This window comes from Eucalyptus grandis, chromosome 1 (genome assembly GCF_016545825.1).
Source record: "Eucalyptus grandis isolate ANBG69807.140 chromosome 1, ASM1654582v1, whole genome shotgun sequence".
Taxonomy (NCBI): Eukaryota; Viridiplantae; Streptophyta; class Magnoliopsida; order Myrtales; family Myrtaceae; genus Eucalyptus; species Eucalyptus grandis.
This window is the reverse complement of record NC_052612.1, coordinates 12,961,623-12,977,506: the sequence shown is the minus strand read 5'-3', so window position 1 is coordinate 12,977,506 and position 15,884 is coordinate 12,961,623. Positions and strand designations below refer to the sequence as shown.

Genomic DNA, 15,884 nt, shown 5'->3' with positions numbered 1-15,884 from the left:
AAAAACTTGGACAGAACTCAGAGACAATGGATAGTTCTCCTAGTAAAGGAAGAAGTTCCATTTATCATGAGATATTTGATCCACAACTCCATTGTCGCTACATCTGCAGAAAAACCCCTTTCAACCATTTCATTGACAAGTTGTGCTGCTCTAGTATTTTCGTTATTTCTTAGTAGTCCTTGGATCATTGTGTTGTAAGTGACACCATCTGGAAAGCATCCATTTTCTTCCATCTCCTTTAGAAGCAGATATGCTTCCTCCGTACGTCCTCCTTTGCACAACTCATGCATGAGAATGTTATATGTCCACACGTTAGGTTGCAAGCCTTGAGCATGCAAACAATCAAACAGCCCCTTTGCACCGTCGAGTTTTCCAGCATTACACGTGCCATTTATTATCTTTCGAAGCAATGTCATGGCCTTGTCGATCTGTCGCGTTTTACACAAGCCATCCAGGAAAGAATTCAAGGTATAATGACTTAGATACAGATCACGAGATTGCATCTCGTTAATTAGCTCCCCCGCAGCTTCAAGGTTCCCAACCTGGCAATATCCATTTATGAGAGTGTTGTATGTGATGACATCAGGATTCAAGCCCCTTTCAAGCATTTCTTGGAACAGTATTTTTGATTTGTCAATTCTTTTCGCTTTGCAGTATCCGTTAATCAACGTGTTATAAGTAACAACATTAGGTGAGCAGCCTCTTTCAACCATCAAATTTAGAACCACCAGAGCATCATCCATCCTATTTTGCAAACAATAACCATTCAACAATGCATTATGAGTGACGCTATTAGGCATTTTACCTAATTGAATCATCCGGTTGATTATGGCCTCTGCCTCTACAAGCATTCCCTCTTTACAATGTGCATCCACCAAGATAGTGAAGGTTTGAACATTCGGCATGACTCTGCTTTGCACCATATGACTCAGCAGTCTTTGGGCCTCTTTCAATTGGCCGGAATTGCACACTCCTTGAATGACAGAGGTATAAGTAATGACGTCTGGTTCAACTCCTGCCTTCATCATCTTCTCCAACAAGACCGTAGCATCTTTCCATTGGCCTAGGTTGCATAAGTAATGAACCAAGGAGTTATAAGTGAATATGTCGGGTTGTAAGCCTCCGCTTGTCATCTCTTTCAACAATACGAGAGCATCTTCCATCTGGCCTACATTGCACAGACCGTGGATCAAGGAGGTATAAGTAACAACATCTGGTTTGATACCTTTCTTACTCATGCTTTCATGGAGTCTCAAGGCCTCTGCGATCAATCCCCCCTTGCAAAGACTATCAATTACTATGTTGTACGTGAAGGAATTGATCCTGCAGCTTCTCTCTTCCCAGTCCCTTAGCAATTCGATCGCCAAACTGGTGTTACCTGCCCTGCATAACCCCTTGGCGATTATCGCATACGTGGTCTCACTAGGTTCGGGACCATTTCGTCCCATATCATCGAGGAACCTCAAGGCTTGATCAGTTTTGCGCTGAATAAAGAGACCATCAATTAGGGTGTTCCGCGTCACCACAGTGATGGGAAACCCAAGCTTGAAGATTCTGCCGAGGATAGACAAACCCAAATCAACCCGCCTTAACCGGCAGAAGCAATTCGTCCAAATGGTCAGCAAGGCAACATCATCCTCGATCCCCAAAGAAGGCAGCCGCTCAATCAAGCGGATGGCAGTCGAGTAGTGCTTCATCCTCACTATAGCACCCAGCAGTAGACTGAAATCCCCGGAGGAAGGCAAAGGGCTCGCCTTCATCATTTTACCGAAGCAACACAGGGCATCACCGACACTCGTAAACCCACCACCACCAGCTCTGCAATTTCTCCTCACGTAACTCAAGAGCCGGTTTGGGTCGTGTAAATTAGGGTTAGGGCTGGAAGAAAACCTCCGACGACGAAGGCAAACCGAGAAAGGATGAGAGAGAAAGAGAATGGAAAGGGATGAGGACTCGCAGGAGATGGCAGCTGGACCCCGAAGCAGAAGGAAGAAGGAATGAGCAGGGCAGAGAGTCGCGCGCTCCATCAGCTTGATGCTGATGAATTGTGAAAACTGCAGAGCTCGACAGGTCTTCGAGTTTTTAGTCGAATTCGGAAGTCATTCTCCATTTCCCAAAATATAATGGAGGGCGGCTGTTGAGAGAGCTAACTGGCCGTCAGTATCCATGCTTGAAAAGAGGCTTAGATATATTCTCATCCTGGAGGGATTGGTTCCTAACAAAAACAAGAGCGAGATTTTTATTGCAGGTGGTGACCTTTCTATTCGAAACAGAATCCGGTCGGCATTTGATTTTAAGGAAGGGAAACTCCCTGCTATCATATCTTCCAGATTGAATAAGGGGGATTATATTGCATTGACGGAGCGTATTACGGCTAGGATTCAATCCTGGGCGCATCGTTTCCTGTCCTTTGCAGGGAGACTGCAGCTGATTCGGTCGGTTCTTTATTCGATTCAATCATTCTGGACAAGTGTCTTTATGCTTCCCGCTTCGATTTTGTCGGACATCGAGAGAATTATGAGGCAATTTTTATGGAAGGGAACGGCTCTTGGCCGTGGAAGAGCAAAAGTAGCGTGGGAGGATGTATGTCTTCCGAAACTTAAAGGGGGTCTTGGCATTAGGAATATCAGAGATTGCAACAAAGCCTCTATGCTCAAATTCATATGGATCCTCTTCTCGGATAAGGAATCGATGTGGTGCCGGTGGATTCATTCCATTTTCTTGACAAGGAAGAATTTTTGGTTTTCATCTCAACCTGCGACTTGCTCCTGGGCGTGGAAGAAAATCCTCCAGCTTAGAAAGCACTTCAGAACTTTGTTTAGGTGGAAAATTGGTAATGGGCTATCGGTATCCTTATGGCATGATTACTTGGCTTCCATGTGGCCCTCTTGATGGATTCGTTCCGCCCTCGTTTAGGGACAATATGCGGCTCCCGATAATGCGAGTTCTTGACTTATACACCCCATTAGGCGACTCATTCTCTTGGATATTAATCAGATGGGGTGTAGCTTTACCAACTCTGGAGGCTTATAATGACAAGTTTATTTGGTGTGGCGATCCATCAGCCTCCTTCTCGGTCGCATCCGCATGGAATGCCATTAGAACCAAGAGAGATCGGGTGGATTGGGCTTCTTTGATTTGGGATATCGATATAGTCCCGCGCCATCAGTTTATTATGTGGCTTATATCTAGAAACCGTCTTCCTACTCAGGTGATGTTGTTAAATCAAGGTCGAATTGATTTTAATCTATGTGCCTTTTGTAATGAAGTACCGGACTCAATCGAACACCTATTCTTCCGGTGTCGCATCTCGGCCTCGTTGGCCTTCTTTTGGGCGGCCAGATGTAACTTGCCATGGATGAATAGATGTTGGAGAGAGGCGCTCACTTGGGCCAGGAAATTCCTCATGGGGAAGGATTTTTACCACAGGATAGTTCGATTCTCTTTCGGTGCTTTGTGCCATCTCATTTGGAAGAAGAGGAATGCGATTATCTTCGGGGTGAATCCTTGGTGGTCCACTCGCCCTTAAAATCACCTAATCAAGGTGGTTAAGGACAAAGCACTCACATTCACGGAAGTTCTTCCTTCTCCGAGGAACAGAAGATTGCAAAGGGGGTGGGGATTCCACCCCATGATCTTTTCCTCTGTAGCTATTCCTCCTTAGGTTGCTGTTGTTTCGGTCTGCTCTTGTTCTTGTAGTTGCAGGTTCCTTCCTCCTCCGTTCTCCGCTTTCAGCTTTGAGGGCTTGAGGGCTGGGGAGGCTACGGATTCCTGTTGTTACGTCTTGTTTGTTGGCTTCATAGCTTTTGTGTTCTTGCTGGCGCCCTCGGGCTTTTTATCGGATCCCCGTCACTCTTGCTCCTTTGTTAAGAGTGCTTGTATGGATCCGATCTTTTGTACTTTTGTCCATTCTCATTAATATTATTACCTTTACCAAAAAAAAAAAAAATGGAGGGAGATATGTAATATTCAGTTCATTTGAAAAGAAAGGGGGTAACCACACTGAAGTTACTTCTTTTGATGTGATTGAGTCATTCGACATTTACATCATAAGTAATACCATATTTGATGTCCAATTAGGCCATCCAAATTATTTTAAAATAGAGTTATTATTATAAAGAACCCAAAATTAATATATTTACGATCAAAATTAGTGCATATATAACAAATTTACCATTTATTTTAGATTTTACAGTTAAATTACTGAGTTAGATAACATTTAACAATTGATGAATGTACTAGTTTGAGATTTTACCTTCCGTTTATCGCAAATATACCGGCTTGAAATTTTTGTAATATTAATCCAATTAAACGGGAGTAAATTCACATGTGTACTAATTCTGAGTTTATTGGTAAATTTATCATATATGTATTACTTTGAAATTTATCGTGATATTAATCCTTCAAAATATTAAATGTTATCCTCTGCTAGTGAAATTTACTACCATGAATGACAATCTAAAAATACTAAAGTTGAATGGGAAATAACTTTTGTACCTTCAATCACTTTAAACAGACATTCACGTTCACATATGCATCCTCTCTTAAGTAAATATGGGTAGGTAGGATACCGGAGGGATCAGGGATCAGGTTGTGTTAGGAAGAGAGCAAAAACGAAAATCAGTATCTCTCCCTCAAAGCACATACACAATAGGCTAATCAGGATTTATGACCTCAACATAAATTTAAAAAAAAAAAAAAGATTTTTCTGCATAGCTAACTTCAATATTAACATTTATTTAATTTAAGAGCATCCTCACACCGCTTGATTGTTTAAATGAAGCATAAACTGACGGGTACATGTACCATGTATGAACAGGGATTTCTTGTAGAACCTAAGTACACGAGAAACAAAACCCACCTGCGACCACTCCAAAAATCCTCATAATGAAGCAAGAGAAGATCACCCAAACTTAAAACAACTCCGTTAATGGGACATGGGACTCAATGAGATGATTTGTGGAATAAAACTTGCCCTCAGTCGAGTTTACTCTTCATCACTTTTCAGATGGGAAGAGTGGACAGACCTCAAAAAAAATTGGATAGCTCAACCAGAAAAGGGAGAAGTTCTGTTTGTCACCAGATATTTAACCGACTACTCCATCATTGCCATACTTGCAGAAAAACCCCTTTCAACCATTTCACTGACAGCTTATGCTGCTTTCGTGCCTTCCTTTTTTCCTAGTACTCCTTGGATTATGATGTGAAGAGAGACGCCATCTGGAAAGCATCCAATACTTTCCATCTCCTTTAGCAGCTGATATGCCTCCTCCGCACATCCTCCTTCGCACAATCTACACATGACAATGCTATACATTCACACGTCAGGTTCTAGCCTCAAGCATGCAAACAATTAAACAACCCCATAGCATCGTAAAGCTTCCCGGAATTACACATGCCTTATATTAGAATAGTGTATGTCATAATATCCGGCGTGAATTTGGAGTCTTTCCTCTTTCGAAGCAATATTAGCCTAGCATACTCGGTCAATGGGTCGAGCAAGCATCTTCACCAATAGTCATTGTATGTTCATGTTCCATCCATAAAATGGTGGAACCTATTTGCATCCCTTAAAGACTATAGATCTTCCAGTTGCCATGGGGATATATTTGATCGCAAAATGACAATCTCCGCAAATGCGAAAATGGTGGAACTTGTTTGCATCCCTTATGACTGAAGCGTCCATGTGGTAAACAAGTTCATGAGAAGATAAGCAGTGATTTCTCTAATTTCGTTTTCTTTTCTTTGTTGTGATGCTTTGTTAATGTTGACGAGATATCATGTGAATCATTTCCTAAATTTGACAGAAGGACAATAGAAGTACTAAAAGTTATATATGACGCTCATTTTAGAACTTGCCAAAGAATGAACTTGTAAACCACCAACTGGACAAATCACCCTGCTCAGCTGTATCCACAAGTTCGCTTGCAGTTCCGAACTTCACGACAGAAACAACGGAAACCTAGATTATGTACTTTGAGATCAGATTCTTTGATTAGTGATAAGATTCTCTTCTAGACAAACGTTGTGCGATAGGCTAAGTGTACGTGCGACCCCTTTTAACTAGGCCGTTGGCCCAAAAGGAAAGTGGACCAGAATTTCTTGATCTCAGCCTAACCTAGGTCCCTGGATTCTATTAGATAAGCAACACTGGCCTAAGTTCGACCAAGAAATGGTACTGCAATTAGAAAATTGTTAGTTCTAGATTCAGAACATGTTCCGCAGAAGACCAATTACTCTCGTGAGCTTGATTCCACTTTTCCGGCTCATCTCTTGTGAAGAGTCCGTCACTAATGGACAACCCGAAATTTAAAGCCAAATTTGCTATAGAGCGTCTCAGTCACATTGCAACAGGGTGTAAACGGAAATACCCTGCAAAATTCCATGTTTGCTATAAACAATGACCAATGCCTCTCCAAGTGTACGAATTCCAGATGAATCGTAGGCAAGTATTGCCATTCTAAAATTACCTTACAGCATAGAATCAAGCATCACATATGGTTAAAACGATCAAATGCCATCATCAAGGTTGCCTCCAGAGTGCATCTGGGAGAGTTATTTCCATGCCTATTGGTATTTTACCAGGTCAATTGCAAGCAATATTGTGTCCTCTCCCATCAATCGTAAGACCAGTCTCTAAAACACTTGCACCCTACTATGATTGTGTCAGGAAACGAAGAGTAGAGGGCGTGACGAGAGGTAGATTGTCCGGACAAATCCTGCTGTGGAAAGTGAAACACACAAAAACAATCAGAATAAAACATGTTCCTAACTCAGTAGCTGAAACAGTTAAGCATGGCAAGGAGTATATCTCCATCGATAGCCAACCTATTCACTGGGAAAGTAATTCGATTCAACGGAAAAGACATTGTAAAGTTACATCATCTGGGCCTGTGATCAAGTTTATTGGTGTCGCTCTAGATGTCTACTGGGTTGGGCATTGGGAATGTCTGTCAACGTCAATCATGTTCACCCATCAGCAGACACTTTCAAGAAATTTTTTTGCAGTTCAGAGGAAAAGATACTGCAGGCAGTTTTCATACACATCCAGCCATGTTCAGGATGCCGTCTCCTCCAAACTTGGCTATTGTTTGCATGTAAGAAGCAGGCAAATAACCCAAATACTGATCAACATACATTGATAATATGAGTACCCAGCTCGCCACAAATATTTTCCACTATCGATTTAAAGTGCCCATCATCATCATAAAATATCATCCCCTTCCACGTATGCATCTTCTTTGAAGTAACTATAATAAATTCGACATGTAGGGATCAGACTGTGTTAGGAAAAGAGGGAAAGAAATTAGTACCCCTCTCAAAGCACTAGGATCAGATTATGTCAGGATATATGACATTATTTTTTCAGGCCCAACCGCTCCACCCCCCGCGGGCGGCGGCGGCCCTCTTCTGAAATTTTTTTGATTTCTTTAGTTCCATTTTCAGGAAGAGTTCCATGCTGTTTCTGCTCAATGACTGAATTACATAAGTCTAGCACATAGTAAAGTTATTGCTACTAACATCTATTTAATTCAAAAGCATGCTCACACTGCTTGATCATTTGTACAAATTTCATCTGTTTGATTAATATTAGACACAAGAAGCTCTAATGGAGAGAATATACCATTTAAATACAGATATCACTTACAGAACCTAGGTACACGAGAAACAAAATCCACCTTCTACCCCTCCAAAACCCTTATGTGTTAGCTAGCGAAAAAATCTCCTAGATTGAAAAGTCTACTTCTTTAATGGTAAATGGGACTCGACAAGATGATGTGGGGAAGAAAACTTGCCATTGATCTAGTTTACTCTTCATCACATTTCAGCTGAAAATGTGGACATATCTCAAAGACAATGGAGAGTTCAGATAGAAAAGGAAGAAGTTCCATCCATCACAAGATACTTAACCCACAACTCTGCTGTCCCCACATTTGCAGAAAACCCCCTTTCGACCATTTCACCGACAAGTTGTGCTGCTCTCATGTTTTCTTTATTTCTTAGAAGCTCTTGGATTATTGTGTTATAAGTGACACCATTTGGAAAGCATCCATTTCCTTCAATCTCTTTTAGCAGCTGATATGCTTCCTCCATGCGACCTCCTTTGCACAACCCACGGATAACAATATTATAGGTCCACACGCCAGGTTGCAAGCCTCGAGCATGCAAACAATTAAACAGCCCCTTTGCATCGTCAAGCTTTCCAGCATTACACATGCCATGTGTTAGGATATTGTAAGTCACAATGTTAAAGGACAAATTTGGAATCTTCCATCTTTCAAAGCAATATATTATGGCCTTGTCAATCTGCTGTGTTTTACACAAGTCATCGAGTAAAGCACTCAAGGTATAATGATTTGGAGATAGATTGTGAGACTGCATCTCATTAATTAGCTCCACCGCGGCTTCAAGGTTCCCAACCTTGCATAATCCGTCCATGAGAGTGCTGTATGTTATGACACCAGGAATCAGACCCCTTTGGAGCATTTCTTGGAAAAGCATCTTTGACTTGTCCATTCTTTTTGCTTTGCAGTATCCGTTAATCAATGTGTTATAAGTAACAACATCAGGTGAGCAGCCTCTTTCAACCATCAAATTAAGCACTTCCATTGCATCTTTCATCCTATTTTGCAAACAATGACCATTCATCATTGTACTATAAATGAAATTATGAGGCATTTTACCTAATTGAATCATCTGGTTGATTATGGCCTCTGCCTCTACAAGCATTCCCTCTTTACAATGTGCATCCACCAAGATAGTGAAGGTTTGAACATTCGGCATGACTCTGCTTCGCACCATATGACTCAGCAGTCTTCGAGCCTCTTCCAAATGGCCGGAATTGCAAACTCCTTGAATGACGGAGGTATAAGTAATGACGTTCGGTTCAATTCCTGCCTTCATCATCTCCTCCAACAAGACCGTAACATCTTTCCATTGGCCTCGGTTGCATAAGCATTGAACCAAGGAGCTATAAGTGAATATGTCAGGTTGGATGCCTCTGCTCGTCATCTCTTTCAACAATACGAGAGCATCTTCCATCTGGCCTACATTGCACATACTGTGGATCAAGGAGCTATAAGTAACAACATCTGGTTCGATGCCTTTTCTACTCAAACTTTCGTGGAGTCTCAAGGCCTCAGTGATCAATCCCTCCTTGCAAAGACCATCAATTACTATGTTGTATGTGAAAGAATCGAGTCTGCAGCTTCTCTCTTCCCAGTCCCTCAGCAATTTAATCGCCAATCTAGTGTTACCCACCCTGCATAAACCCTTTGCGATTATTGCATACGTGGTCTCATCAGGTTCGGGGCCATTTCGTCCCATATCATCGAGGAACCTCAGTGCTTGATCAGTTTTGCCCTGAATAAAAAGACCATCAATTAAAGGTACTCGATGCCACCACAGTGACGGGAAACCCAAGCTTCAAGATTCTGCCCAGGATAGACAAACCCAAATCGATCCGCTTTAACCGACAGAAGCAATTCAACAAAATATTCAGCCAAAAATGATTATCTTCAACTCCTATAGAATGCAGCTGCTCAATCAAGCGGATGGCAATCAAGGAGTGCTTCATCCTCACTACAGTACCCAACAGAAGACTAAAATCCCTGGGGGAAGGCAAAGGGTCCGTCTTCATCATTGCACCGAAGCAACGCTGGGCATTGCCGACACCCGAAACCACACCACCATTCCTGCACATTTTCCTCACGTGACCCCAGACCTGGTCCGGGTCGTCTGAATTAGGATGGAATGGGATGATGGCTGGCTGGAGATCGCATGAAGAAGGAGGAAGATGGAAGAAGCAGGGCAGCGGAGACTCGTCGACTTCATTGCTCTGGGGTCTCTCTCTCTCTCTCGAACCACGAGAGTTTCTCCCGATGAGACGGTAGTAGCTGAAAAATTACAGAGAATATGAAATTCAATTTATTTAAAAATAGATAACACCACCGATGGTCCGTGAATTTTCGCCTAATACCCAATTAAATCATCGATTATTATATGCAATGTCATACTCGCCCTTTCCACTGGTTTAACTAAGTGCTTGAACTATTTTAAAACATTTGACAATATTATATGTAATGTCAAATAAGCATTTAATCAGATTTACTAAAATAGACATCAATTTCAATCGGTAATTTCGGACTGGAAAAATCAATACACATACCTTCCTTCTTCTTTTTTTGGCTCAATCACTTTAAGCAGACATTCTGATTCACTTTACTCATTTCGATAGAAGACATTTTGATTCACTTTATTCCACCTTAAGTAGACATTCTGATTCACTTTACTGAAGAATAAGGAGAGCCATTAACAACAATTATGGATGTTTTAAAGTTGACCCTTCATTCTCAACTTAACATGATCTAATGGAAAATTTAAGAGAGAAGATGACATTTTTGTGTTGAACGAATGGCTCTTTACTAATTTGGAGTCTTTTTCAAAACAAGGATCGCATTGACATTAAAAAGAAATAATTTAAAGACCCAATTGAGCTAATTTAAAGTTCATGGATGACTTCATACATTAGACAAAGTTGAAAAACCTAACTACACCTATTAAAAATTTTGGGAAGACATGGACATTCTGCATATTGAACAAAAATCCATGGAGCTATTAGTGTCATTGTCACAATACGAGAATAATCCTACTAGCAATTATGTACCCTTTTCATTTGCCTTTTATTAAATATTTGGTCAATTAATCAAATAGAGTAGCTAAAAAAACTTCAAAAGAAAGGAAAATGAGAGAAATCGCTTCTCATTGTCTCCATTGACTTTTTAACACAAAGCAACTTTAAGATAAAATTCCAAATAAAAACCTGACGTGTTTTTATTTTCTCAAATAAGGCCCAGAGTAAACCTTGTTTCAAACAACGACATGAAGTGCCATCATTTTTTCAAGTAAGCGCTTAAAGTAAATCTTATTTCAAACAATGGCCTGAAATAATTATATCTATTTCAAGGCCTGCCTTTCCGACTAGTCAAGAGCATTTTAGTCATTTACCTTTTTTATTGAATATTTTCCTTTCTTATTTCATTTTCCCTTTTTCCTTACCTTTTTCCTTTTTCTAGTTTTTCTGTCTTCATTGCTGCCAGTGGCTATGATGATGCTGGAAAGGGTTGGGCAAGGATTGCCCTTGCTGGTTGCTAGTAAGGGCCCCTCATCGGCCACAAGCGAGGCCACCCACACTAGATTTAGCGAGGGTCGGCTTGACCTAGGGCGACGAGGGCTCAACGACCCTCACCAGCCGCTAGCGCTAATGGCCAATGAGGGTTGCCAAGCCCTCGTTGGCCCTAGGCAAGGCTGACCTTCGCCACATTTGGCTAGGGTGACCTTGAGCACGGCTAGCGAGGTTAGCATATCCCTTGCCGCCCTACCAACGGTTGACAAGACTGGTCACGCTCTTGCCAACCCTTACCAACGACCACCCTTTTCCGGCGGCCACTCACCCTCGTCGATAAAAAAAGAAGTGAAAAAAGGACAAAAAAGAAAAGAATAAAAAATAATCTAAAATTAAAATTGTAATTGGTCAAAAACACCCTTAACTAGTCAAAATGTTTAGTCACGGAGACTGATGAGGTCAAGCTCTTATTTGCAACAATCATAGCCACTTTATGTCTTTATTTGAAATAATCATGATTATTTTAAACATTTATTTGACACAAGGTTCACTTCGAGCCATTATTTGAAATTTTCCCCAACCTTGATGACTGAAACATCAATATTATCTTGAATATACTTTCCTTGAAAAAGACCGGTCAATATTTTTAATCTAAGGATTCATTTGTTTTAAGAAAAATGAAAGACTTGAAAAACATTTCCCTAAAAAAATGATTGGTTATGTTGCTCTAAATAATTAGCCAATAAAAATATTTTCATTATCGACAATAATTTGTGCTTGAACTTTATTGTGGACGATAAAAATATTTTTCGTTCATATATTTTTGTTAGAAATACAATTGATTATATTTAGAAAAATATTTTGTAACTCGTGATTTTTTTGCGAAACAAGCGAACCTAAGACTAATCAAATTATTGATTTGACTTCCAGTTCCAATACGTTGGAAAATACAAGTAAATCTTATATATTGAAAAAGTCTATGCTGATAAACATGGCTGCTCAGTGCACGGAATAATGAACCTTGCACTCCCAAAGAGGCCAACATGTTGATCCACGCTGTGCCATCCCTAAAAATTCTCTTACAAAGGCTTGGTCAAATTGATGACCGGTCACCGAATGACCAGATGAATAGGATCAACACCGGTTTTGACTGTATCTTGACCAAACCGGGTGACTGAGAAAAACTAGACCCGACCATGGTCCGGATCCCAGTTCAATCGATTACACAGGCCCATTTAATGCTGTCAGGTTTTAGGATTAGCGGAATCATATCTTTCTTGTCCTACAAATTATCTCACCAATGAACGGATTACCTGTGGTAAAAGATGCAATCACAAATAATATAATGTCCAAGTTTCCATAGTCAATTACCCCACTTAATCTGATGAATTCAAGTTTACTCTGGCAGGTTATACTGTTCTTTGAGGGAAAAAGAATTACTTTTTTCTACCTCTCTCTCTTATTTACGTTAGATAAAAAGCCTTTTTAGTGCAAAAAAACGGCATTTGTCTCTTATATCCAACCACCTGCTACATTGAAGCGTAATAGCTGCTGGATCAAGCGGATGGCAATCGAGTAGTGCTTCATCCTCGCTATAGCACCCAACAGGACTGAAATCCTTGGGGGAAGGCAAAGGGTCGATGTTGATCATTTTACCGAAGCAACGCAGGGCATCGTCGACACTCGAAAACCCACCGCCACCAGCTCTGCAAAATTTCCTCACGTAACTCAAGAGCTGGCTCGGGTCGTCTAAATTAGGGTTAGGGATCGAAGAAAACCTCCGGCGATCGCGAAACGAGAAACGGGCACGAGAGAGATGAGGGAGGGAGAGAGAGACCGGAATGCGATGATGAATCGCTGGAGATCGCATCTTGAGCACGAAGGAGAAGAAAGACGGAAGCCCCATGAACACTCTAACCTAACCAAGGCGACTCCTATCAGCTTAATGGTGCTCGAAAGCCTCCTTTTCGATTTCCTTCAAAACGAGTGAGTGATAAGAAAAACTTAGGTAGAATCATTTTAGTGAAATTCAAGTTATTACACACTTGTTTAAACAAAAAATCTATGCATAAATTGATGAAAAATATTTCACCCTTTAGAACATCGAAAATTATTTTCCAAAGAAGTTACTAGACATCTGCATTTTGGACCAAAAACTCTACTTGTGCATGAGAGATCTAAGACTCATTTCTGAAACCCTTGTTCATGTGCTTAATTTCTCAAAAGTCCGTACGCAAGTCATTTAGATCTTGTTCATGTGCTTAATTTCAAATTAGATCTTACTTTTCAAATGACAAAAAATATTTTATGATTTTTTTTTTTCAAATTCCACCCAAATTTAGAAAATTGACTTCTTGAAAATTAGAAATGTAACACTTTGCATTAAACAAATAGAGTATTTGAGAAAAATCTTAGTAAACTGATGACCAAATTCTATAAGTAGACTCGAGAACATTTCAATTAAGAAAGAGGTTGGACAATTTTAATATTTTTCAATTTAGATCTTTTTTTACCCCTAAAAATTGAGCTAGGACACTTGTGGGTTCTAGGCCAACGAGTGGTTCGACCAACTTGGAGAAAGAGACAACTTTGATGGTAATGTCGTATTCCTCATCTCCACCAAAAATGAATGTTAAGGTGATCAGACTCCAAAAGTGTGCCATCGCTTGTATGAGACTCGCTTGACACTTAACCCGAAGAAGAGATATGAGGTAACCAATACTTTTTCCATGTAGCTTTGGTCTCCTTGATCTATAATTTATCCATCATGCCAAGAGAGCGTCTTTGGGAGCGAGAATGATTTAAATATTCAATCTTCCCATTATATCTAAATCACAAAAGACGTTTTACTCGATCACCATGGATTACAAATATAAACTTTGAAAACTTAAGTTGATGAAGTAGAAGAATTTTAAAAAAGTACATAACATACTTATAGCGTCTGATGAGAAGGGTTTTCAATCATATAAGTACATAGGTATACTTGTGAGATTCGACACATAAAGTTGGGATATACTATAGGTTCAAGAATCCCTTCCCAACAAAACACTAAATATATCCCAATCTCGCTAATTGGTTGGGTTCAACTTTTCTCTTGCGAGATGAGTGGGGTCGAGAAGGATTTGATTATGCTACTTATCTAACTATACATTTCGGTACCTACACTTGATTATTTGTCAACTGAAGTGTCAACACGACCTTTCACCAAAATATGAATTCTCAGGTTCTCAACCATTAAAAGCGTGAATGATAACAATTATGTTTCAGAATTTAATTTTGGTTCCAAAAATCTAATTTTATTTTTGGGATGAGTGTTTGAGTAAAAATAGCGTGTGATGACAACATAAAATCCCTATTCCTAGAATAGAAATTTGTTTAATAATGATACAAAAATTTCTCCTTTGCAAGCTGTGGCGGTGGCAACAACAATGGACAACCGGTGGCAATGGCAGCAATCAATGGATGACTGACAACGGTGGTGATCGGCAAACAACAATGGTGGATGGCAGGCGACAGCAAGTGAGCGGTCGACTAGTAGCGAGGGCGAGTGAGGAGAAGAGTTTTTATTTATTATTTATATTCCAAAATAGAAAAGTAGAAAATTTTAGCTTCTCAACAATATTCCAAGCTCATTTCTAGACTAAAAAATTGTTCTAAAAATAGAAAAAATAAAATTGCATTACCAACGAATTTCTATTCTAAACCTATTCTTGAGAGTAGAAAAATAGTTTTAGCTAGAAATAAAATGTTTATCACGTGCATCTAACTGTCAATCTAATGTTTTTGTATTTATTTATGATCCCGAAGTGCAACCTAAACATTCAATGAAAACAAACAAATCAAAACTTAGAAAAAGCAACATAGAAGGACCAACCAATTAATCTAAGTGCATTTGGTTTTGTATTTTGAAAGCCCATTAAGCAAATGCAAAGTAATTTAGCCTAAAGGGCCTTAGATAAATGGAAAGGTTGTTTGATAAACTATGCTTTGAGAAGTAATTTTGAGAAAAATACCGATCGGTAGACAACACATTTGAGAAGCACTTTGGTGATTAATATTAATTTTCTATATTTTTATTTGTTTAAAATTGAAAAAGAATCAAATAATAATGATGATGATGATGATGATGATGATGATGATGATATATACCAAACCCTTCGCTGGTTCGGCAAAGGGCTACAGCCGGTGAGCTAGATTTGGTGCTAGCGGCCATTGATCGAGGTTGCCCAATGGCGAGGGCCGTCGGTCGGTCGTGCAACCCAGACAAGGCGACCTCCAGCGGCCCTTACTGGGTTCACACAACCCTCGTTGGAGATCAGCTGACCTCGGGTGACCTTAATCGATAGTCGTCGACGCCAAATCTGTCCCCCCGGCGATCGTAACCCTTCATTAGACCAGTGAAGGGTTTGGTCCTTTTTTAATAAAAAAAAATAATGAGGGATAAAATTTGAAATTTGAAGAGTTGGTGAGGGTAGTTTTGGAAGAAAAAATGAGTTCATCATTTGATCAAATGATCAAATGTTGAAAGTTTAAACCTAGTCCCTACTAGCATTAGGCTTTTAGCCTTCCCAATGCTGGCTTTCAAGTGAAAGCTTCTTCAAAATAATTACCAAACGGTCTAGCATTCCCCAAGGGGCTTTGGATCGCATAACCAAATATAGAAGTTTTAGAAAATTGAAGGTCTTCAATGGAGGTTAACTAAATTTATATTGCTCCACCGGCGGTCTTAACTGGCAACCACCTCTATTGGTCACTAGAC

At 40.0% G+C, this 15,884-nt stretch overlaps 1 protein-coding gene across 2 annotated transcripts; it reads right to left on the bottom strand.

Moving 5' to 3' along the window:
- Window positions 1–7: 7 nt before the first annotated feature.
- On the bottom strand, window positions 8–10,111 carry LOC120293513 (pentatricopeptide repeat-containing protein At3g22470, mitochondrial-like). Of its 2 annotated transcripts, XM_039313094.1 has the most exons (2): window positions 8,685–10,111; window positions 8–805 (listed from the first exon to the last, which is right to left on the bottom strand). In XM_039313094.1, the coding sequence occupies exons 1-2, from the start codon at window positions 9,325–9,327 to the stop codon at window positions 18–20; spliced, it is 1,431 nt and encodes a 476-aa protein (XP_039169028.1). In that variant the 5' UTR covers window positions 9,328–10,111; the 3' UTR covers window positions 8–17. The 2 variants fall into 2 exon arrangements, with proteins under 2 accessions (XP_039169028.1, XP_039168989.1); XM_039313055.1 differs by lacking the exon at window positions 8,685–10,111 and having other exon boundaries at window positions 8–2,162.
- Window positions 10,112–15,884: the final 5,773 nt, after the last annotated feature.